The sequence below is a fragment of the Tiliqua scincoides genome, chromosome 1 (assembly GCF_035046505.1).
Source record: "Tiliqua scincoides isolate rTilSci1 chromosome 1, rTilSci1.hap2, whole genome shotgun sequence".
Lineage (NCBI taxonomy): Eukaryota > Metazoa > Chordata > Lepidosauria > Squamata > Scincidae > Tiliqua > Tiliqua scincoides.
Window position 1 is genome coordinate 294,732,208 of NC_089821.1, and position 24,893 is coordinate 294,757,100.

The 24,893-nt window shown below is 43.2% G+C and overlaps 1 protein-coding gene across 1 annotated transcript in view; it reads left to right on the forward strand.

The window, feature by feature from the left end:
• Nucleotides 1-4,197: 4,197 nt before the first annotated feature.
• GOLGA5 (golgin A5) overlaps nucleotides 4,198-24,893 on the forward strand; it is a 31,179-nt gene continuing 10,483 nt past the window's right edge. The window contains exons 1-10 of the mRNA XM_066612184.1: nucleotides 4,198-4,301; nucleotides 8,350-8,968; nucleotides 10,874-11,092; nucleotides 12,938-13,157; nucleotides 15,099-15,222; nucleotides 15,987-16,190; nucleotides 16,512-16,682; nucleotides 19,147-19,275; nucleotides 21,169-21,267; nucleotides 23,252-23,477. Coding sequence (XP_066468281.1) covers nucleotides 8,404-8,968; nucleotides 10,874-11,092; nucleotides 12,938-13,157; nucleotides 15,099-15,222; nucleotides 15,987-16,190; nucleotides 16,512-16,682; nucleotides 19,147-19,275; nucleotides 21,169-21,267; nucleotides 23,252-23,477 — 1,957 coding nt within the window. The 5' untranslated portion in view covers nucleotides 4,198-4,301; nucleotides 8,350-8,403. The remainder of the gene's footprint in view (nucleotides 4,302-8,349; nucleotides 8,969-10,873; nucleotides 11,093-12,937; nucleotides 13,158-15,098; nucleotides 15,223-15,986; nucleotides 16,191-16,511; nucleotides 16,683-19,146; nucleotides 19,276-21,168; nucleotides 21,268-23,251; nucleotides 23,478-24,893) is intronic.

Genomic DNA, 24,893 nt, shown 5'->3' on the forward strand with positions numbered 1-24,893 from the left:
GTGCAGGTTTTGAGCTCTTTGCAGAGTGATTAGCAGCTACAGTATCTGATCTTTCCATCACCCTTGGCGACCCACCAAAAATCAGGTCACGACCCATCAGTGGGTCCTGACCCACAGTTTGGGAACCACTGATCCAGCAGTTTAATTATTCTGTTCACTCATGATTGAATGGAGACAACAGTTTCCAGTCACATTATACATGCTAACTAACATGCTGTGCAATCCTATGTATGTCTATTCGGAAGTAAACCCCATTGAGTTCAATGAGACTTTCCATGTATAAAGAATTGCAGCCCTTGAGGAAGTCTTTGTGACTGACACCACCACCATAGGGTGCAGTGTGCACCCTGTTGCCATGGCTGCATCAGTGATGGAAAGTTGGATAGGACTGGGCCTTTAGTCAGACTACGAAGAGTTTGTTATTATGACCAACTGATGGTGTGAATTGTCACTGCCCTTATCTTAAATGCATTAATCCTTTCCATAGAATTGTCAGACTATAGGTCCATGCAGGTATTTTTCCTGCTGTGAAATGTAAACTTGTGAGGGGGGTCAGGGTGATCAGTCAGGTCAGGCAGTGACAGAGGGCCCATAGCCATCTGAATGCCCAGTTAGTTGGGCCACCCCCTGAATCCTCAGTACTAGTGGTAGTTTCACAACCAATACATCATCAGGGCACGAGTGGGTGGACATTATGGGGTCTCAGTGCAAGGTTTTGCCTCAGGGACCCCAGCAACTCGGTGCCAGCACTGAACAGGGAAAATGTGCACATGTCAGCTAGCCACTGATGTGCTTGCTGGCCATGCTCCTTGGACTTTGGGGTTGTCTGAAGTGTTCAACGGGGTTCCTCCACATTTCACAGAGCACCTTTCTTGAGTCCCAAAGAGAAGGCTAGTGAGCATGTTTGTGGGATGTGTGGCTAGTGTGTCCCACTGGGGCCATAACAATTGCATAAACCTTTTGTATTTTCATGACTATTCCCTGTAAAAATTTTTTTCCTTTTTCTTTATAACCATATATCATGTATATGATGGTATGGGGTGTAGTTTATGGAAGTTGATGCTACAATAAATGTAAATGGGTTATGGTGCACTAGACTGTTTGTTGCTTTTGTTGAAACAGTGTCCCCTGCTGTCTGAAAATTGACATTTCATTTCAGTATGGGAAGTCCCGCAGTTTTTAAGAATTCCAACAAATGTATGTTTCATCCTGCCTTAACTAACCAAGTAACTTGTTAAGAGCACTCAAACAATTTGCCTTAATTGTTTTTAATAATGTCTAATGGATGACAATAAATGAAATTTTTCTATTTTAACATAAATTGCAAAATCATAATGTATGTCGGGGTAAAATTTCACCCAACCTATCCTCTTAGTTTCAAAACTAACAGGGCAGATGAACTTTTGGAAAACAAATGTTTCCTCTTATTACTTGTATTATTTGGTCCTGTAAGCAAGAGCCAGAGAAAATCTAATAAGTCTTGGTTGGAAACTAAAGCCTGGCAGTGCTTCTGGTTTTCCTTTTCTCCCTGCTTTATACGCCTGGTTTTTATTGGATTTGTACCTAATGCTGGGGCTTAACTGACTGACGCCTAAAACTATCTGATCTAAGAACTTGGCTTTCCTCCACCACCAGCCAAGTGGTAGGTGGGGACTAAAAAAGTTGTTCTTAGTGGATACCCGGAAATACAAGCAAGACGCACAACCATCATTGGCTTGTGCTTGTTGTTTACAACAGCAGGAGGCCCTGCCTCTATGCCATTCCAGCCAATGGCAAAGCTCCTTGAAAAAAGAGGGTGACTCCTGTCTATTTACTGCCTGGATCTGCAAATTATAATATAGTACAGTATTGTATTCTCAATAGTTTGGTTTCTGCTGTGTTTTCATGTTTCACTGTTTAATGTTAAAATTAAGGTTTTAATGGTTTGTTTGCTGTTTTTCTTTGTACCTGTTGTAATACTTGGTACATTTATTATGGAGCTTTGTAAGCCACCTTGGGCATTTTGTTCAACATGGGAAAAGTGAGATATAAATTTCTGAAATAAATAAATAAAATCAGTACATACTCTGCTTGACAGGGAGTTTTTCTGGGTAGTTATTCCTGGTTTTATTCTTTTTTTTTTTTTTACACCATAACCATCTCCCATTAGAATTGTAACCACAATTGCCGCTCTCATATAGGAATTGAACTAGGTTGGTGATATAGGTCAGGCATGTCCAACAGGTAGATTGCAATCTCCCTGTAGATCGCGGAGGGGTCAGAGGTAGATCGCCAGCCCCACTTGGCTCCATCTCTCCAGCAGCTCTCCCCATCGCTAGGAGAGACAATCTTTTTGAAGGATTTAAAAATAAGAAAGAGATCATAGCTGCTATTCAAGATGTACAATTGTCAAGGAACACCGTCTTGCGGAGAATAGAAGTGTGGAGACACAACTGAACAATTGTTGGAAGATGTTTCAAATTGTGTTGCTTTCTCATTCCAACTGGATGAATCTACAGACATAAGAGACATAGCCCAGTTACTAGTCTTTATCCGGATGGTTTATGAAGACTTCAGTATTAAAGAAGAACTACTTGGAATGATTTCTTTAAAAGGGAGAACTACCGGTCAGGAAATATTCAGTTCTTTCCATTCTTTTGTGACAAAGTGTAATCTTCCATTGCATAGACTTGTTTCCATCACTACTGATGGAGCAAGAGCAATGACAGGTGGGGTTAACGGTTTCATAGCCCTCTGTAGACAGCATGACGACATCCCAGATTTCCTTTCTTACCACTGCATCATTCACCGGCAAGTTTTGGCAAGCAAGAGTCTCAATACAAAGACTGTCATGGACATCACTTTCAAAATTGTAAATTCAGTTCATGGAAGATCACTTCAAAGACGGCTTTTCAATCTTACTCTTGATGAAGGGGCAGCGGAAATCATTTTGCACACAGATGTAAGGTGGCTAAGTAGGCACAAATTTCTGCAAAGATTTCATGAATTGCTAAATGAAATGAGAAGTTTTTTGAAGGAGCGGGAAGATGACCAAGCAGAGTTGGAAGATGAGGAGTGGTTATGTGATTTGGCATTTCTCGCTGACTTTACAGGCGAACTAAGTGATATAAACCTTGAACTACAAGGTAAAAACAAATGCATTGGCGAGATGATGAGTACAATTTCATCCTACAAGAGCAAATTTGAGCTAATGATGACTGACCTTGCAAACAACACTTTTGATCACCTTTTTTCTAATACGCAGGACCATCTGGGACAATATCCAAATTTTGTTTTTCAGGATGAGAAGTATGTGACAGAAATCTGTTCTGTTATCCAGGAATTTGAAAATAGATTCTGTGACTTCCAAAAAATTGGAACAGTTGTGGAGTACTTGTCATACCCATTCAAAGCAGATGTGGACATTAAAGAAACTGCAGCTGCTATCAGTAAAAATGACTGATTGAACAAGCCATATCTTGAAAACGAAATATTAACCCTTAAAAATGACATTTTTCTCAAGACCCATGCTGATCAAGAATCGTTTTGGAAGCTAGTGTCTAGAGACAAATTTCCCAACTTGAGAAGATGCAGTGAAGGTGTACACTCCTGTTTCGGTTCAACTTATTTGTGTGAATCTGCGTTTTCCCATCTGAAAATGACAAAGAGTACACAATGTTCCAACATGACAGATGAACATCTCCAGGATTCCCTGAGACTGGCCCTCACGCAATATTCACCCAACTCCAAAAAGCTGGTGGATGAAATGCAGGCTCAGATGTCTCACTAATGAGCAAGAGCGAAATATTAAAGATGGTGCAAGATCAGCCTGAATCAATACTCGACATAAATTTAACACAAATTACTCAATAAAAGTTAAAGAAAGTCATTAACACAGTTAAAAAAAAGTTATTACTCAATAAAACTTTACGAAAAAATGTACTTTCATTGTTTCTAGATGAAACAATATCTGCTAATGAAAATCCGCAATATACTACCTATGGATACCTCTAGCCGTTTCCTAGCTTTATGCACAGACTCTAGCTGAAAATGTCTGAATGTAATAACCCGCTATATCGTACCTCTGCATGCCTCTATCCTTTTTCTAGCTTTATGCACCAGCACAGCAAGGGGCGTGGTGCGAGCCTGCGTGTTGCGTCACTTCCGGAAAGAGTTTTGTCTGCTCCAAAGGGGAGAGCGGCGCTGTTGCCAGGTCCTGGTGCCCATAGAGTCCTGGCCACGTCTCCCGGAAGATGAATCCGGGAGGCCCTAGCTAGCAGGACGGTGGCCTGGAGGAGGCTGCTGCCGTCGTCGTTGTGAGGGTCGGTGCCGTCTCCGTCTTATTCTGGGGCCGAGGCGAGGGGCGACCGAGAATCCATGTGCCGGGGGGAGTGGGGGCAGCAGGGACTGAGCCTGGCAGCTCCTGGCTGAGCGCTGGGCCTGGTGGGCAGGGGCAGGACAGAAGAGGAGAGGCTGCAGCCCTTGGGCTGGGGGGCATGATGGAGACACACAGCGATGCAGAGGTGGGGGGAGTGGGCAGAGGGGTGGTCTTTCCCCTTCCACTCAACATCAGGACCAGGGGACAGCCACTCAAACCGAGTGTCTGTGGAACTCCCTGCCACAGGACCGGATGAGAGATAGAGTGGATAGGGGGATGTTGTTTTCCCTCTCACACAACACCAGAACCAGGGGCTAGCCACTCAGGCTGAGTGTCTGCGGAACTCCCTGCCACAGGATATAGTGAGAGAGAGAGTGGATAAGGGGATGCTCTCTCCCCTCCCACATGGCACCAGAACCAGGGGACAGCCGTTCAAATTGAGGGTCTGTGGAACTCCCTACCACAGGATATGGTGAAAGAATGGATAGGGGGATGCTCTTTCCCTTCCAGAATGAGGGGACAGCCACTTAAATGGAGTGTCTGTGGAACTCCTTGCAACAAGATATGGTGATAGAGTGGATAGGTGGATGCTCTTTCCCCTCCCACACAACACCAGAACCAGAGTGCATTCACTAACATTGAGTGTCTTTGGAACTCCTTGCCACAGGATATGGTGATAGAGTGGATCACGTTCTTTTGCCTCTCACACAGCACCAGAACCAGGGGGCATTCGCTAAAACTGAGCGTTGGAAGAGTTAGGAAGCACAAAAGAAAATATGTCTTTACCCAGCATGTTATTAGTTTGTGGAACCCCTTGCCACAGGGTGTGGTGATGGCACCTGGCCTGTTTGCCTTTAATAAGGGGCAGGACAAATTTCTGGAGGAAAAGTATATCACAGGTTACAAGCTGTCATGGGTATGTGCAACCTCCTGATTTTAGAAGTGGACTACCTCAGAATGCCAGATGCAAGGGAGGGCATCAGGATGTAGGTCTTGTTGTCTTGTGTGCTCCCCGGGGTATCTGGTGTACCACTATAAGGCTGGTTAGATGGGTCTTTGGCCTGATCCAGTAGGGCTCTTCTTATGGACCATTTCATGAATCTGTGCAGTGTCTAGCACAATGATTTTCAGCCTTTTTCATCTCATAGCACACTAACAAGGTACTAAAATTGTCAAGGCACACCATCATGTTTTGACAATTGACAAAGCACACCATGCTGCCCTTGGGGGGCTCACATCCCCCATTGGCCCTACTAATAAATGACCTTCCCCCAAATTCTTGAGGCATACCTGTGGACCACTTGTGGCACACCAGTATGCCACAGTGTAGTGGTTAATAATGTCTGGTCTAGCACTCAATGGTCTGACACTTTTTCTTCCTGTCAAGCCTCCTGCATTACCCTGCAGATGCAAAAGCCTAAGGTGGCTTGCAAAATGTTTATAATAAACATATATAGAACAATTTAAAACATACAATATAAAAGCAACCAGGGGTCTGCAAAATCAGTTTTACAATATGAGACAGAAATTGAGAGCCCAATCCTATCTAACTTTCCACTGCCAATTAAGCCCCGAGGTAAGGGAACAAATCTTCCCTCACCTTGAAGAGGCCTCTGTGACTGCTGTTTCATAGTAGGATGCAATGCATGCCCCGTTAGCAGGGCTGCATCAGTGCTGACACTTTGGATAGGGTTGGGGGCTATGTTACCTTGGTTTTATTGTTGTTCTTAACACTTTATTATAAGCTGCCTTGTGGATTCTGTGAATAGGAAGGAAGAGTAATAGCTTTCTAAATAAATGAACCTCTGGGTTGTGAGGGTGTCATTGGCAGAGGTAACAGATCTGATTAGTGAGACAGGATTTTTTAAGGTGAACAACAAGAGTGGGGGAAGTACAGAATTTTAGATTGGCTGATAACAAGAGTTCTTGCAAATGTCAATGATGTGTATCGCTACTTATGGTTCATAGGCCAACCATCTCACACACCCATTTGTTTGTTCCATATCCCATTTTCCTGCTGGCATGCCTTCTGTGCTCCAGAAAAGCCACCTACACAGACATGGCAAATGAGGGTTTGCCAAGGGTGTGACTTTCTTAAAATTTCAGTGGCTGTGTGTTGAAATATGCCTTGACTATGCCATTTAAGACCTGGTTTATGGGGGGAGGGGGAAATCCAGGTGAACAATCGCAGCAGTCTCCAGATATCTGATTGGGTGATCAGATGTGCCTGGGACAGACTATGTTATGGTTGGCAATAGTTTTGATTGTGGCAGAGGCTGGGAAAAATGCTGTCATGATCAGTGGATTTGGTATTTATGTGAATGCATGCCCAAGGAAGGTCCAAAATATTTGTGCAATTGGGAAAAAATCAGTGTGAACAGGCCCCTAATGGTGTTTAAATGCATAGTAGCTGATCAACACCGGTTTTTAAATATTTGACTGACCATTATTTAAGTTCTAACTTTCCAGGCTAATGGCAAGTTAGCTATAAATACTTAATCAATGCTATTTTGTACAGTTCTGCCTCATGGGAAATTGTTTAGCCATTGAACTGATGTGAAATGGCATTCTGTACTACTATACATACAAACTTGGTTTGCCCAGATTTAATTCTTGCACAGGGTCTTTTCATTTCAGTAGGGCTTTCACAAGAAGGCTTCCTGGTGGCTCATGCTGTGTGGACCAGGTCTGCTACCCTCAGTGAATACCCAAGTCCATCTCATGAAAATCAGACTTGTTTTGGCAGCAGCAGATGTGTGTGTTTGAACAGAGATTAGCCACAGCTGCATGATGGGGGGGGGGACACTCTAATTGAAGGAGCAGAAGAAGCGTGTGAATGGGGAAGAGTAACCTTCTTAATCTCATGGCCTCCCCCCCCCCCCAAGTGTTTTTCCCCTAAGTAACTAGTTCATTTCAGGTATCAAAGTGCTGACTGGGAGATGAATGACTGGAGACTGGGGCTGCAGAGGGTGTAAGCTGTAGAAGGTTTTGCACTTCTTATCCTCTAGCATCTCTTGCAGCTTCTTAACTCAGATGCCTAACCCCGGCCCTGCTTCTGATTTGATTATGGCAGATAAAGGGTTCACATTCTTTCTTACAAGGTGCAAAAGAGAAGCCATATGTAGACCCGTAGAGTATTTAAAGGTAAAGTAGTAGGCCAGTGCCATTCATTTAACTGATGACGCATCTTTAAACAGTAGGGCACATAGTTATGCATATCTTGGTGATATATTTGGATTTTAGCTCAGGTTTAATAATAATAATAATAATAATAATAATAATAATAATAATAATAATAATAATAATAACTTTATTTTTACCCCGCCTTTCTCCCCGAAGGGACTCAAGGCGGCTTACAACATATTAAAAACAATTTAAAAACAAATAAAAACATATTAACACATCATAAAAAACAGCAGTCAGAGTAAAAAAAATAGGTAAAAAGAGCATAGAGCAGCAGCAAGTCTTAAAAGAATCAGGCCTGTAAAAAATATTAAAAGATGTTAAAAGGCCGAGAACTCAGAAGGCCTGTTTAAACAGAAGGGTCTTCAGGCCTTGCCGAAAGGTCTCAAGAGAGGGAGCCATTCTTAAGTCAAGGGGAAGGGAGTTCCATAGCGTTGGTGCCACTACTGAGAAGGCCCTATTTCTTGCAGCTGCCCCACGTACCTCCCTAGGCGGCGGCACTTGTAAAAAGGCCTTCTCTGATGACCTGAGAGGGCGAGCCGGATTGTACGGGAGCAGGCGATCTCTAAGATACCCTGGTCCAGAGCAGTATAGGGCTTTAAAGGTCAATACCAGCACCTTGAATTGGGCCTGGAAACGAATGGGCAGCCATTTATGGAGTGGTGGAACAACTACATCAGCATAATTATAATAAATATACTTTAAATAGACATACAGCAAATATCTACGAGATTCCTTTGTTTCTTAGAATTTGATCTAGGCTTATCTGATCTAAAATTTCTTCTGTTTGTATTCTTCTTTCTTCCCAGGATGAATAACTGACGAATTAATTCCATGTAGTCTCTCTGTCTTTGACTTTCATTATGTCTTGGTTTGCTGAGCTCGCTGGAAAGGCGGAGGACCTTCTCAACAGAGTAGATCAAGGTGCTGCATCTGCTTTAAGCAAGAAAGAGAGTGCAGGCAATGTAACCTACGGCAGCAGCAACCTGAATGTTGTCAGCGAGTACCCCAAGCTGCACCAAGAGGCCAGAGAACAGCAATATCAGACTACACCTAAATCGAGCTTTATCTCATCAGCCGCAGATAATATTAAACATCAGAAGGTCACAATCCTTGCAGGAACTGCAAATGTCAAAGCAACATCCAGGACAGCTGTGGAAAATTCTCCTTCTGTGGATGCAGGTTCCACGCCCAGACCGTCTTCCCAGTTTGTGAGAAGGAAAAAGTCCGAACCTAATGATGAACTCTTGTTTGACTTTCTCAATAGCTCTGAGAAGGAACCAAATGGCAGAATGGACCTTAAGAGAGAGAAAAGTCAAGCAGCTGCTGCTCAAAACCATTCTCGGACTTCAAGCATTAGCTCGTTGTCAGTGAGTTCACAGAGCATCAAAACAGGGGAAGACACTTCTATTCGGAGTCGTGACAATGGTAGCTAACTTCAGATATTTTAAGGGCTGGTGCTGGTGCAAGGATCATAGGCATGTTGTTATGAGTACATGGTGCATATTCTAATTAAAGCAGTGTTACGTAAGCATGCAATTCTTATCAGTTTATGAACTGGGCTGTCTCTGAGCTCTATCACCAGGTTCTAGATGAGTTGCTGTAGATTACCTCCAGTGGCAGAGCATCTTTTGATAGCTGGATTTCCATTTATGATGTGTTAGCAATTGCACTGCTTCCAAGTACTTCATAGCTAGTGCTTGCAATAGGCAGGGAGAGCAGAAGGAAACCTAATTCTGCCTCTTTACCTTGTATGCTAGCATGCTTAGTTGTTGCTTTTTTGGAAGCCTATCAGGAACGGAGAGGGCGGAGTATGATATGACTGGAGGTGGGGCTTGTGCATATCTCTCTCCCATTATTTAAATACTGTTTATAACACACTGAGGCAGCAACTTCCTCTTCCCAATTCCAACATTAAAAAATGAGAATATGGCAAGTGTCTTGGAAGGAAAAGGCAAATCTTTGGATAAACTGGGGAAGGGGGCAGGGAGAGCAGAAGGGGCCCTGACCCTTTATCTTTTGGGCCAGCACCCTTAACAACGTTTTGCACTGGGAATGCTCCCCCAGCCCCTCACCCCTTCTCACACTTTGACAGTGAACATTGGCTGAATATAACTGTTGTTTCTGTAACTTCCCAGCATGCCTTGCTGCTTCACAATGTGCTTCCATTACTGAGCCACTGGCATTAATGAATCCTTGAACTTCAAGAATGATTCTAAATTTATGGGGGACTTTTATAATTATAGCAAAGTACTAGCTGTTTAATTTTAGTCATCTTTGCCTTGTAAAAATAGACTTTCTCTATAGTAGTATAACTTATAAAAGGCAAGGTGACTGGTGCAAACCATCAAGCAGTGTGAAGTTTGAAGCATTTATTTAAACTGACCTTGGGGTTGACACTTGGATGTCTGAAGGGGAACATCTGAATCCCCCATCTACTAATTTATGTTGTGTGCAATCGGCTGAGATGGTGTCTTTCTCAAGCATTCATGTAAGGAACAGAAACTGTTGTCCTGCATAGCCCCTATGAGCTTCACTGTGCAGGAGATTTTCTCAGGGGATTTTGTCCTCTGGGCCCTGCATTTTGCTGTATTTAATTGCATCCAAAACAAGTCAATTGATGTGTCAGTCTCCTCGTTTCTGCTGTTTGCATGCCTAAGTATTCTGTGCGTACAGTTTTACATATTCCTTCTGGGGTTTATTTTGTCTCTGTGTAGGGCTCCCTGCCGAGCAAGGGTGAACTTGTGAAACAGGATGCTGGTTTTTCAGTGCAATGGAAACCCTTCTTTTTATTAGTATTTTATGAAAACTGTACTGTATTGATAAAATCAGACGTGGTATCCTCTTTCATACATGTATCTCTTTGGTGGAGAGCATAATTTGAAGAACAGGAAGTGCAGAAAACTTGTGTAAACCTGTCCTGAGTTACTCCTCTGATTGCAGAAGAAAGTTTGTTAGGTGCTAAAGACAGTACCTAAAGGTACTAAAGACAGTTCAGCCTAAAGACAGTACCTGAGGGTTTTACAACTTGGGCCCACCAAAATATTCACAGCCTGCTAGCTGTGATCTATAACCTGCCAGTTTGGGAGAGAGTCATTTATTAGCAGGTCTGTTGGGGAGTGAGAGGCCCCCCACTGACAGCATGGTGTGACTTGACAATTTTAGCACCTGGTTAGCGTGCGGTGAAATGAAAAAGGTTGAAAAGGCTGAGCTAAAATAAGGACATTGAATAAATGTTAAAAAGCGATATCTATTACCGTAGTAGAAAACTGTACGCTAGAAAATATAGGCCAAAAGAAATTTCCTTGATTAATTGTCAGTGATTTTGTACAGATACTCCTGACAGTTCCAGTTCTGGTCTAGAGAATGATGTGGAAGTGAAAAAAGAAGCACTACAGAGTCCCGAAGCGAATCCCAGCCTCCCGCCAAATGACAGCAACTCGCATGAGTTGTCCAACCTTCGCCTTGAGAATCAACTTCTGCGGAATGAAGTGCAATCATTAAATCAAGAAATGGCATCATTGATTCAGCGAGCCAAAGAAACCCAAAAAGGTAGAGGGAGTGTTTAAAATACTGGGAAATTTCCTGTTGTTGTCAACTTTGAAAATGGTTTGGATTAATATAATGTATTAGGTCAGGCATGTGGCTGTGAAGTCACCAGTTCACATCTCACCTCAGCTAAGAATTTTCTATAGGTGACCTCAGATAAGCCACTATTTCTCCCTTGACCACTACTGGTCTTTGTTGCATTATTGCGATGATAATACAGGCCTGTTGATTTATTTCTATGTAAACCGCTTTGTGAACTACTCTTGTTGAAAAGTGGTACAGGTGCAGCCTATTTATCCATGGATTTTTTTATCTGCAGATTTTTCTCAACTAGAATGGGGTAGGGGGAACAGAAAGTCACACACACCTTTGCCCTGCGCTGGAGGGCAATTCCCTCCATTTCCAGGCAGCCCAAAACACTGCAGAAAGGCTCCACCTCGACCAGGCAGGGAAATAGCCCTGGAAGAGGTTCCCCTTGCAAAGGAACAGTAACACTCCTGGAGCCAGTGAGCCAGCAAAGAGGCTGAAGGGGGGGAGGCAAAAATCTCTGTAGCCAGAGCAGGTGCAGCAAGGTGGAGCTAGCTCTCTCTCTCTCTTTCTCTCTCTCTCTCACTCACTCACTCACACGGGGCAGGTGTGGTAGCAACAGAGGGGATTGCTTTAAAAAACCCAGGGAGTGTTTGCCAAATTCCCCCCCCCCATTGAGATGGTGCAGGCAATCACTGATACAAGCAACCCCCCCCCCCCCATGGTGCAGGCTATCACACAAACAAGCCTTCCCACCAAGCAAAGCATGAGATATAGCCTACAATCCTCTCCACACTTTCCTGGGAGTAAGCCCCATTGACTGTAATGGGGCTTACTTCTGAGTAGAAATGCATAGGGCTGAACTCTCAGCATCCCATGTGAAAGAAGCCTGGCAGCTGGCAACAGGGAGGGCTTAGTATGGAGGGGAGGGGAGGGGATTGATAACACCTGCCTTAGTTTCCTTTCATCCAGAAGTGTCAGGCTGCAGTATATTTGTGTAACTCTATGGAATTTAGCGCAGCGTGTTTTTTGTTAATCGCACCGAGTCACGGAACGGAACTAACGCGGATAAATAGGCTCCACCTGTATATAAGTATTCTTAATAATACTTTGCCAGGCTATTGCAAATATTACCAAGCTATACCTGAATACAGTGGGCTCTTGGTATCTGCAGGGGATCTGTTCCAGGACCCCCAGTGGGTACTGAAATCTGTGGCTAATTAAATCCACGGGGGGTGGGGGTGGGCAGCACTTGCCTTAGTAACTTTCCAGGGGGCTGTGCCAGGAGGTCCTGCATGGTTTACTAGCCTCCTCAGAAGGGCCTCCTGGACAGGACCATAAGGCACTTCCAGTTCGTGCCAGTGACTTATGGTTGTGTCTGGGAAGCGTTCAGGTGGTGTTTGGAAATCACCAGCGCAAACCAGAAGTGTCTTTTAGTCATACCTGGGAAACCTTCTGAGGAGGCCAGGAGCCTGCACATGGCCTGCCTGTGCCTGAGAACACCTTCCAGACGTGACTGGAAGCCGCTTCTAGTCACGTTCAGGAGTTCTTCGTGAGGCACTCCAACTTCAGGCTCAGCTTCCATGGATGCTCAAATCCATAGAGGCTGAGCCCCCAGATAAGGAGGGCCCACTGTATGGACTTTCAATACCAGAAATATGCTCCAAAAAGTATTGATTTGTATAGTCTTAGTTTTTTCAAATATATTGTTTAATGTTTGGGAATAAAGCATTAAATGTTAGATGTTGATATTAGAAATGCAAACCCTAAACATGCCAGTCTCGTTGATCAAGCTGACACTTGCTGACATGAACTTTGCAGAATTAAACAATGCCCGAGCAAGGGTTGAGAAGTGGAATACTGATAATTCAAACAACGGCAGGCTTGTTCGAGAACTTCAAGCTCAAGTTGATGATCTGACAGAGGCTGCCTCTGCCAAGGATTCCCAGTTGGCGGTCCTGAAAGTGAGGTTACAAGAAGCCGATCAGCTTCTGAATTCACGCACCGAAGCATTGGAAAGTCTGCAGAGTGAAAAGTCACGGTATTCGAATGCCCTTTTGCCACTTTATTACTGGAGGAATCAGATTCTTTAGGTTGCTTATTTCCGTTCTCTTTTTTGAGATAGTTTAGCTTGTTGTTGTTCATCTTTTAACTTCATCCTTGAAAATCTCAGCTGTTAATCCATTGATTAATTCTTTAATTCGTCAATTGATTAATTCCTCTTTTTATTTACTGTGCTCATCATACACAGTAGGAACCAATTTAAATGATACCTGGGTGGTAGTAGAAGCTGTTCCTCTGTTGCTCCCACAGTGTTTGCAAGCTTGCCCTACTCCTTACCACATCAATCACAGGCATCTAGTCTTGCAGCTCTTGAAGGCATAGAGTGGAATCATGGAAGCTGCCCCAAGCACCTCTGTGGAGATGTTATATGTGACCCTTGGGAGTCATCCCAGGAGCAGTAGCTTCCATGCCAATAAGGCGTCATTCAAATTGGGCCTGATGTCCAGTTGGACACGGAGCATTTCCCTTCAGTTAGAGAATGGGAAAATAGAATGAGTAAAATATTTCTTTTCTCAGCGTGTGGTCGGTCTGTGGAACTCCTTGCCATAGGATGTGGTGCTGGCGTCTACCCTAGACGCCTTTAAAAGGGGATTGGACAAGTTTCTGGAGGAAAAATCCATTACGGGTTACAAGCCATGATGTGTATGTGCAACCTCCTTATTTTAGAAATGGGTTATGTCAGAATGCGAGATGCAAGGGAGGGCACCAGGATGAGGTCTCTTGTTATCTGGTGTGCTCCCTGGGGCATTTGGTAGGCTGCTGTGAGATACAGGAAGCTGGACTAGATGGGCCTATGGCCTGATCCTGTGGGACTGTTCTTATGTTCTTATGTTCCTGGAAGCCCATTGGTTGGAAGGCCACAGTGGAAACTCCTTATGTGTAACCAAGAGATTGCACACTTGCTGGGGCTACTTGTTTTTCTGAATAGCAGCCTCCCCGCACAGCACTGAATATGGCTTTTTAAACTCCCAGATTTTAAGAACGAACCTGTGATGTAGTGCAGTGGCTGCTATTCAGAAAATAAAATGCTTGAAAATTTCCTGGTCCTGCTGTGGCTATCTAAGTAAGTAACCCTGGTTTTTCTCTCAGTTTTAAAAATGGTTTCAAAACTAAAAAGGCTTTGGTGGTCCTTTTCCCATTTTCCTCCTTGATAAATGGAAAGGAAGAGAACAAATGCACACATTTGTTGTAAAGGAGCTCATTCAGTTTTTCTTTTTTGAATTTTTTGAGCCAGTATGGTGAAGTGGTTTGGAAGTTGGACTTAGATCTAGAATATCCAGCTTCAAAGCTCTGCTCAACTACAAAGCTTTCTGGGTGATCTTGGGCCAATCACTATCTCTCGGCCTTGCCTACCTCACAGGGTTGTAGTGAGGACAAAAGCAGAGGAGGAACTGTGTACATCATCCTGAACTCCTTGGAGGAAGGGTGGTATAAAATGTGAAAAATAAATTTTTCAGGAAGATGTTTTTGCTAGGGACTTGCTCTTTCTTTATAGCTTCTGGAAAGGGGAACAGAGAATATGCCATCTAGTGAAATGGAGAAACCAGGACCTCTAAGGACAATAGGATAGGCTTGATTCTTACTTCTCTTTTCCCTTGCAGTGCTTTTCTAATGCAATTCTATGCATACTCTCCTGGGAGCAATAGGGTTTACTTCTGAATAAACATTCCTGGGCTTGCACTGGGCTTGCACTGTAAAATAACATTGAGAGAAACATATAAATATAACTGTCCTTAAATAATTTAGGGGAAATGACATTATGGATTATATTTTGTAATACTTTGCTCCTGTTTTAATAAGGCTGCAATCGTATCTGCACTTTCCTGAGAGTAAGTCCCTTTGAACACAATAGGATTTACTTCTGAGTAGACTTGCATAGGGTTGTGCCCTAAATCTTTGATATTTTGTGCCTGTCCAGGATAATACAGGATAACAGTGAAGGGAACAGCATGCACAATCAGGCTCTTCAGACTCTTCAGGAGAGGTTACATGATGCAGAGTCTGCCCTCCGGCGAGAGCAAGACAGCTACAAGCAAATGCAGGTTAGAACAGCAAGCATGAGCATTGCTGCTTCAAATCACTAATTGAAGAATTGCATCCTATGTTGCTCAAAAGCTGGCACAGTTCTTTACTGAAGAAGTTATTTCAATTAAAAATTGCTCTGGATTTCTACACACACACACACGCTTGCTCTTTTGGAATAAGTTCAGTTGCTGTTAAGGGTGGGTGGGAAGCAAGCTGTTTTGAAAGACTATTTGCCACTCACAGGCTTTTGAAAGTTGTTCCCATGAGCTCTTCCATGTGGAAATGCTACATGGCTAACCAGTTCAATGATACGCACTTAGAAAACGAAGTTTATTTGTGGACACTGGTCAGCCTCTTTGCACACTGCCGAATTCCAACACAGAAAGCACTTTAGATCTAATCAGGGTGTATCCAAAGACTATATAACTGTGGCCAAAATCTGCCACAGGAAATCTGTGGCCAAAATCTGCCAGGAAAAGCCACAACTGAGCATAAACCTGCACAGAGCAAAAGTGCTGTTATCCATGTCCACTGCTTGGCCCCTCACTCCCAAGCAAATTGTTGTGAGGCTAAAGTAAGAACATCTTGTGTGTTCTCCTGAGCTCCCTAGGAATGGCAGGATACGCAATGTAACAACAGCAGGGAAAAACCCACCTCCAGTCCTTTACTTGGGGTGGGGGAGGTGATGTGGAATTCATCATCTCAGGTTGTGATTTCATTTCTGTTGATGCTGTAAGGTCTTTCTTGCTAGCTTCATGTTGCCTAAACTTAATCCTCACAGAATGAGTTTGCAGCCCGCCTCAGTAAAATGGAAGTGGAGCGCCAGAACTTGGCAGAAGCAGTTACTGCAGCCGAGAGGAAGTACATGGAGGAGAAGCGGCGAGCAGACGAATTTCAGCAGCAAGTCAAAATGGCCAAAGCCAGCATGGAGTCTGCTAAGCAAGAATTGGTGGACTACAAACAGAAAGCCACGCGCATTCTTCAGGTTCAGCCTTTTTCTATAAATCCAGGAAAATTAAATTTCTCTTAATTGGAGTAGATGTGTGTGCAAAACACACATGTGTGTGCACGCTGCTAGTCATGATGGCTCAGTTAAGCCTTCATGCAAAGGCAGTATACTGCTGACTACTGGGTGAATGAGGACAATGGGGAATAATTATTGCCTTTAAACCCTGCTTGCAATCAAGATACTGTTCCTAGATACTGCTATTTGTCATTCTACCATAGTTAGTGCCAGTGCAGCATATATGATCAAACACAGCAATTACTGTTCCAAGTTCATTAATGCTCATTTTTTCCATCCCAGTCTAAAGAAAAGTTGATCAACAGCCTGAAAGAAGGTTCTGGCATTGAAGGTCTGGACAGCCAAACAGCGAGCATCATGGAGCTGGAGGAACTGAGGCACGAAAGAGACACCCAGAAGGAGGAAATGCAGAAGTTGTGGGGGCAGATTCAGCAGCTGAGAACAGAACTGCAGGTATCATACTAGCTCTGCAGTTAATTGTGAGTCAGAAACAACTGGCCAGTTGTTAAAGTGATACAGAAGTGGGTACCAGTCTTGTTTCTGCTTCATTTTGTTTCCCTTGACCATATAATAATATTGGAGCAGCGGGGTAGAACTAGTTTGGTGCAGTGGATAGAGATTCGAACTCAAATCTCGATTCTCGCTTGAACCCAAAACCCGATTCTCCTTGGTCCAAATCTTCTCTTGGCCATAAAATGGGAGAATGCAGGATGGGCTGTTAAGGTTGGAAGGAACCTTGGGTGTGTCCCAGTGCAGAGCAGGGTGCAAAAATCCAGCAGACACAGCAGAGTCTTTGAATTAGCTGTTGTATATTAGAGCAAGGAGTTGCACACACAGAGTAGTCAAAAAACAGTCCAGGTCATACACGTAGAGTACAGCAGTCCAGCATTACCTTATCCAAGTCAGTATCCACAAATCACAGTCAGTCAGTCCAAGGTAACTTACAGCATATATACACACACACAGTTATCCGATCGCAGAGTCTCCGGCAGCAGTATCACAGTTTACACCTACTGCACTGGTAGAGCTGCAGACTAAGGCTTAAGTAGTCTGAACATCCAATCAGAGTCTGCTCAGTTAACTAAGGTGTGGCAGGCATAGGTGCAGTGTAATTCTGCTGACTCAGTGGTGACTCAGCTGTCTGAAACTTTCCATGAACCAACTTGTTAGCTTTGTCTCTGGCTTTGCATGAACAGAGAGCTAACATGGGCCAGTCAGTGGGCTTACCTCACAGCTTGGTAGTGTAAGAATAAAACACCATAACCCACCTTGTCTTCAGAAGAAATGTAAGATATAAATGTGATCAATAGGAAGTCGGCCATTTCTGTGATAGCATCCTGAAGAGACTGCTGAGTCATTTAAAGACAGTAGCCATGTTTGCCCTAGTGTGGTTGTTCCTTGGAGCGTACGACTTGGAGTCATTTCCATCACCTTCAAAAACCTGGCCATGAGGCCAAGCAGAAAGGTGATTCTCCTAAGGCAGTGGTTCTCAAACGTTTTAGCACCAAGACCCACTTTTTAGAATGACTCTTTCGGAACCCACTGGAAGTGATGTCATGGCCAAAAGTGACATCATCAAGCAGGAAAATTTTTAACACCTCCATACAACCAAATCAAATCCAATAATTAAGTAAATTAAAAGTTTACAATAAATATAGGTTTAAAAAATTATTTAATGCTGATCTATTTAAAAAAATTCCCCAAACATCCCAAAGGCTGCAGTCCTATCCACACTTACCTGACAATAAGCCCCATTGACTATCATTATTAAACTTAAAAGCACAGTAGCCTGTTAAAAGTACAGATCTGTGACATTTCCCCAGATGCAGTCACATATCATGATAGTGGCATACATGTCGTACACTCCCAGGGTTTTGGGGTGCTCAGAGTTCTTGGTTCTCAAACCCTAGAGCCCTCAAGGACCCCTGTCCGGTAGTACTGCCACCACCCTGTATGTGCCAGTGTCTCAGTCCAGGGACACTCTCTAGGGTTAATTCTATCCCTTGCAGGCACTGAGCACTTTCTTTAATTAAAGCCTCAGCCCTCAAGTTACTAGTCCTCAATGAGTATTTGGTAGCTTGCTGAACGGCTAGGCAGGATTCTGAATCTTTGTCCCCAACAGATAATGAAACAACTTAGTAAAAGGATTTTTTACTTTATTAAGTACACAGGGTTAGATAAAGTTTCAAAAGGCAGCAAATGCTAGAGGCATAAAACTTTTAGGAAACATATCAGCATTAAAATAACAAAGCTAACTGGCGATCTCTAATATTCCCTGACTCTCACCTGGGTCAGCTTTCTTTTGTAGATCTTTCAGCGCCAAGTTACCTATGAGGCCACATGGCCCTGGTGGACCAGGCTCTCCCTCCAGGATGTTGCACCCACAGCCTTTTCCACCAAAAGACCACCTGACACCCCCTTTGGGCTTTGTTCTTATACTTTTCATGCTAACAAGATGGAGGTGACTGTACTTATTTAAACTGTCCAATCAGAAACTCTTGGGGACAGAATCTTCTCGAAGTGGGGCTGGATGCCAGTCCTCTTAGTTCTTCCTCTCCCCACTGGAGATGCACAGCTGCATTCCATCCTTGATGGGCGTCTTTCCGTCTGCATAGGTGCTACATTATCACCTTCCATGGAGTTGTAAATTCCATTGGCTGTTGTTACTCACATCCTTGCAGCTAGGAACTGCAAGCCACTTCTCTGTTACTGGTTTACTTTGGTTCAGGCTCTACATGCTACTAGGCCTAAACTGTACATATTCATGACAGATAGCATTGTCTAATATATTAAAAATAAAATACACCTTGAAATGAATGGGAACCACCTCGTTTGTCCTTTCCCATAGTTTGAGAAACTATCCTAAGGATTGTTATTTATGAAACTGCATACATAACTAACCTTTAGTTATTTATAGGATATGGAAGCACAGCAGATAAATGAAGCTGAGTCTACAAGAGAACAGATCCAAGACCTGCAAGACCAAATTGCAACACACAGAACAGCCAAACAAGAAGCGGAGGCTGAACTGGAGAGGCAGAAACAGGTAAGCACTGAGGAGAGACAGTTGTTTTGCCATGGTCGTATGATGCAACCTAAAAGTGCCCTTTGCATGGTGTAGATCCCCACACTGTTTTTTATTCTTGTGTAACACTTGGGCTGCTTCAGAATGCAATGTTCGTATTTTCCAAGGACATGTTTATTCTGAAAGGGATCCCAATGTGTGGATGTTTTATTCCTCTTATGGCATTGACTTTCTTGGGGAATCTTTAGATATCTCCATTATCGTCTAGGTTGGGGTGTCCAAACCCTGGCCCTAGGGCCACTTGCGGCCCTCAAGGACTCCCAGTCTCCAATGAGCTTCTGGCCCTCCAAAGACTTGCTGGAACCCACAGTGGCCTGACCCAACTGCTTTCAGCATGAGGGCGACTGTTTGACCTCTCGTGTGCGCTGTGAGATGAGGGCTCCTTCCACTGCTTGCTGTTTCACATCTGTGATGCAGCAACAGCAGCAAAGTGCAAGGCCTTTTATAGGCCTTGAGCTATTGCAAGACCTTCATTCATTCATATAAGTTCATCTTAATATATTCATTTATGTAAGCTTATGTAAATTTATTCAAATTTTAAATGAAAATTAATTCTTTTTTTCCCCCGGCCCTCAGTGTCACAGTGTCAGAGAGATTATGTGGCCCTCCTGCCAAAAATTTTGGACACCCCTGGTCTAGGTCATATGAAGCTTATATGAAAGGAATGCAGAGCAAAAAGGTTGAGGAGCATCAGAATTGTTGGAAATGAACCCACTCTTAATCAATTTCTGTGATCAGCAGTGGATCAGTATGGCTAACACCACACTTTATCATCCATGGAATCTTCAGTCTTGGCTGGTTAAGCATACCTTTGCAGCTGTGGATGAGGCGTTGGATCTTGTGTAAATACCAGTAGGCCATATTTCCGCTTACAGGTCTGACCCCAGCATCCATGGATCAGGCATCCGTGAATCTGACTCACCGCTGATGCCTGGGTCCCAGTTTAAATGTCCTTAAAATACAATAAGGTGTGCAAAAGTTGGGTTTCCTACCTTCGTGTGGCAAAATCATGCCATTCCCAAGCCTCTTGAACGAAAAATAGCTCTAAACACCTTATTCCAGGTCTTCCACTGTCACCCCAGAATACATTAGTATAGACCTATACCTCATTCAGTCTCTAGATGGGGCTGAATGTAATGTAATCTAATGCAGTGTTTCTCAACATAATGTCCCCTGCCATTCTGCTTTGCTTGGTCCACCTATTGGAAGTACCACTGGAGGTAACTGGCAATTATGTCATCACCAGTTACTTCTGGATTGGGGTCAGATGCAGTGCAGCAAACATCAGTAAGAGACCGAGAGCAGATGGGAGGGTTTTTTTGAGCATGTGAAAAATGTATGCGGGAGCTCTGCCTGCTGAGCAGAGCCTCCTACTGCTGCTTGCCATATTGCATTGCTGGTCTCACTCTCAAGCGGTGGGGGTCTGGGGGTCCTCTTTGGACCACAAGACACCATCTCAAGTATCACCAGTGGTCTGAGTACAACTGGTTGAGAAATGCTGATCTAATGGACTAATTTCGTTCCATTGGATTACATTCAGCTCCATCTAGTGGCTGAATATAGTATAGCTCTATACTGATGCATTCTGGGGCCATGTTGGAAGACATGGAAGAAAATCTTTAGAGCTTTTTTTTAGTCCGAGGGGCTTGCAAATGGTGCTGTTTTGCCATGTGAAAGCAGGAAACCTGATTTATTTGCACTTTTTGTATGTAAAAGGACACTTCTACTAGGACCCAGTATCTGTGGATTTTGGTATGGGGGGGGGGGGTTCTGGAATAGAACCTCCATGCATATCGTGGTCTGACTATTCTTCATGTTCTTCATGAAAAATTCTGTGCTATTTCTATTTTTCAGGAGCTTCGTTATACAGAAGAAGAATTGTACCGAACAAAGAATACTTTGCAAAGTCGAATATCGGACAGAGAAGAGGAAATTCAGAAGCTGCGAAACCAAGTAATTTTAGTTCATCTTGATAAACCTGGAAAAACAAACCTGGAAAAACAGCTTTAAAATTTTGTAAAACTGGCTAGGGAGGGCGGGTAGGCTCTTCCATGGTTCTGCACACAGCCCAGCCCACCATTCCAGACCAACATGAAGCACTCTAGCGCATCATGTTGAAAACACGCTGCCAAGCGGCTTGGCCAGTGTGGCTCCCATGATGCTCTTAAACACATGTCACAACACCCCAGAGCATCATGACGCCCAGTTTGGGAACCTCTGGCAACCTCTGTTTCAGATGTTGCATCTTTAAAAATTTCATGTCTTAACTGTCTCTTGTATAAAACAACATGAGAATGAATCTTTACATTTAGGATTAGAATAAAATATTTAGATTTAGAATGAATCTTTCTTTAATACAAAGCTTGAACTTTAAAAACTGACCTTCATATGCCATTTAACATTAAAGATTGCCTTTTGTATAAAACAAAGAACCATGGGAAGAAATCTGATTTGGGGCTGAGCATTATTTCTTTATTTTAGTGATTTAATAACCTATTTTTGGTAATTCCAAGGCTTCCTTGATGCAGCAACAAAAAAAATGTAAAATATAAAATCATTTAAAAACCACTGAAACCAAATCAGCAACATTAAACCAGAGCAGTAAAAAAATCAATCCATGGCAGGGTGGGAAGAAGACAGCAGTTGCCTACAATTAAATACTTGGCAAGACGAGAGTATCTTACATTATAAAGACACAGTAGGCAATGTGCTACTGTGGCAAACGGTTAGTATTGTTATTTTTGTATACCACTTTTCAGCAAAGTGTCACAAAGTGGCTTATGTAACACAGGAAAGGAGAAATAGGGTCCCTTTCCAAAAGGAGCTTGCAATCTAAAAGAAGCACATGGGAGTCACTAGGAACAGTCACTGGAGGATTGATGGGATAAATAAGGACACTGGCTCTTCCCCTGCTCAATATTAGACACTCAACCACTTCAAAGGTGCCTCTTTACCCAGTTAGCAGGGTTACTTATGACTGCCAACCAAACAGCATGGAAACTTAGGGCATCACTTAAGAAGCTGACCTCAGAGAGAAATGGTTATGCTCAGGCTTTACTCTGCCACAGAAATCAGTGGGATTTGAACAGGTTGGTTGGATTGTGCCCTTAATTCCTAGCTTATTGAAATGCACTGCCCAGTTGTTACCAGCTCCTGTTTCCAAACAATTCTTGGTATTTAATCACTGAGTAAATGATCTTGCTTACATTCCTTGCATGTACGCAGAGAAAGCCAAATAGAAATTCATCAATTTTCACAGTTGCCCACTTTGTCCTCATGCAGGTATCTTTACACTACAGAATTTGTTTCTAGGTTATTCAAGGGTTCTATTTAGTTGAGTATAGGTATGCTTTATATCAATTAGCATGCATGCTCCTCAGGAAATAAATGTCTTACACAATGTGAAAATGACTTAAATTACCTTCATTTTTATCAGTCTGCCCCAGTGGTCTTCAACATTCTTTGTACCATTACCCCAATAAAGAAATAAAGTATGAGACTGGGGACCCACTGTCAATCCTGCCCCCCTCCTGGGACCCTATCTGCTCACCCCTGCCCCCCATAACACCCTCCTAACACTGCTTACTGTAACAAGGTATTCTTACTACGTAGATTGAACAGAAAAGTTGCCATGAATCTTGACACTCGTGAAAGCTATTTTAGCATAATTGCTAAGAACCTGAGCAGGACTGGTACCCAGTCTCCTGGTACCTGGAGAGGTACACCAGTTGCCTCCCCCTTTGCCTAGTGGTGCTCTAGTTCAGTGGTCTTCAACATTTTTCGTTCTCATAAGCTACCATGACTCCACAACTGAAGCTTCGCGACCCTATTGTGATCCCAACCCCATGGTTGAAAAACGTGGGTCTACCCAATGTGGTAGTCAAAATGTCTTTTCATTTCCCATCTCTTTTGGTTCATCTTTTGGTTTTCCCCCCAGCTAACAAACAAAAAACTAAGTAGCAGTAGTCAATTAGAGTTGGAAAATCGACTACACCAGCTGACTGAGACCCTGATTCAGAAGCAGACCATGTTGGAGAGTCTAAGCACAGAAAAGAACTCCTTAGTCTACCAGCTGGAGCGATTGGAGCAGCAACTGAAGACAATCCAAGGCACTTCAGCAAATGGTCCATCTATCAATATGGCGGGAATTGACAATGGTGAAGGTAAAAATGGCGGAATGATAATGGTCAACAGCTATAGTAACTGAAGCTGTAACTATTATTAAAGATGTTTGTGTTGTAAGTTGGTCTGCCTGAATTTTAACAGTTCTTTGCCACATTGCTTGGCAAATGTTGGTTTTAATGTTTTTCTCTAATAGTTTCATGTTTTAGCATCGGCGTGAACTTTACTTAGGACTAAGCTATATTTGACTTTAATAATCTCATTAGCCTTGCTATGCTTTTTTTTTTTGTTCTGTAAAGAGCATGAGCAGGGCTTTTGAATGAGGGCTGCAGTGTGGGGGTGGGGTGTGCGTGCTTTAATCCTATTGTCTCACCACAGTCCCAACGTAGATTGCCCACACCAACGATAAACAGAACAAAAAGCACACCCAGGCCAGTGACGTGATTAAAGTTTCATCTAGTTTGGCTGTTACTCAATAGATGTGTAGTAAGCTGCTATGCTTCTGGCATTTTACCTTTTGAGTGGCTTTGCTACTCCCTTGTCACATAGCATCTAAAGTTCCATGTTGCATGAGTTAGCCTTGGAAACCCTGAAAATGGGGAACGAACAACTCATCCAGTCTTAATCCAAGGTATCTTTATGTTGGAGACAAAAAATCCAAGTGGCCCTTCTCTACCACCTCCTTGCTGTTAAAAAAAAGAAAAGAAAGAAAAGAAATTACAATAAATTTAAATACTGGGTAATTCACTATCTGTCATACAGCAACTTCTGGGTACTATTAAATGGCTCCTTCACTCTGTCTAATGGTAGATGTGGGGAGGTTTATGCAGGAGTTATTCATGGAATTGGTATGCAGTGTGGAGCTTCAAATGTGACTGATGCAAAGTGGGTCTGATCTCGGGACCAGTAACCACACCACATGGCAGCCGGATCTGTTGTGGTTTGTTGGGCCACATATGCAATAGATTTGCTGCCAAATACTGGTCAATTGTGCATCAGACCCTGCCCACTCATTATGACACTGTCCTGAGTACTGTGTACAAAAAGGCCATGTGATGTCACACTTATCCCGACTCCGACTTTGGCGCAGCAAAAACTTGCACTTGGGAACTGTTTTTTCCTGGGAAGGCCTGGAATTCACACTATATTGTAAATGCACAAAGCTGAATTAGGGTCTTCCAGGATTTCAGAGGCCAAGAACTCCAGAGCTGAATATTGCACACACTCACATCTATGTTCAGGTAGCTACTTGCATCTGAATGCCAGTTGCTGGGAAACAACAGTGGAGGCTGGCCACAGAGGGAAATGGGATGCTGGACTAGATGGACCTTTTGAGTCCATCACAATGTGATTCTTAAATACTCATGACCTTTTAGAAAAGAGAAGGAAGTTGGTCTCCCTTATCTAGTGCTTATAGATGTGATAATGCAACATTACATCATCCACTGCACTGTGGT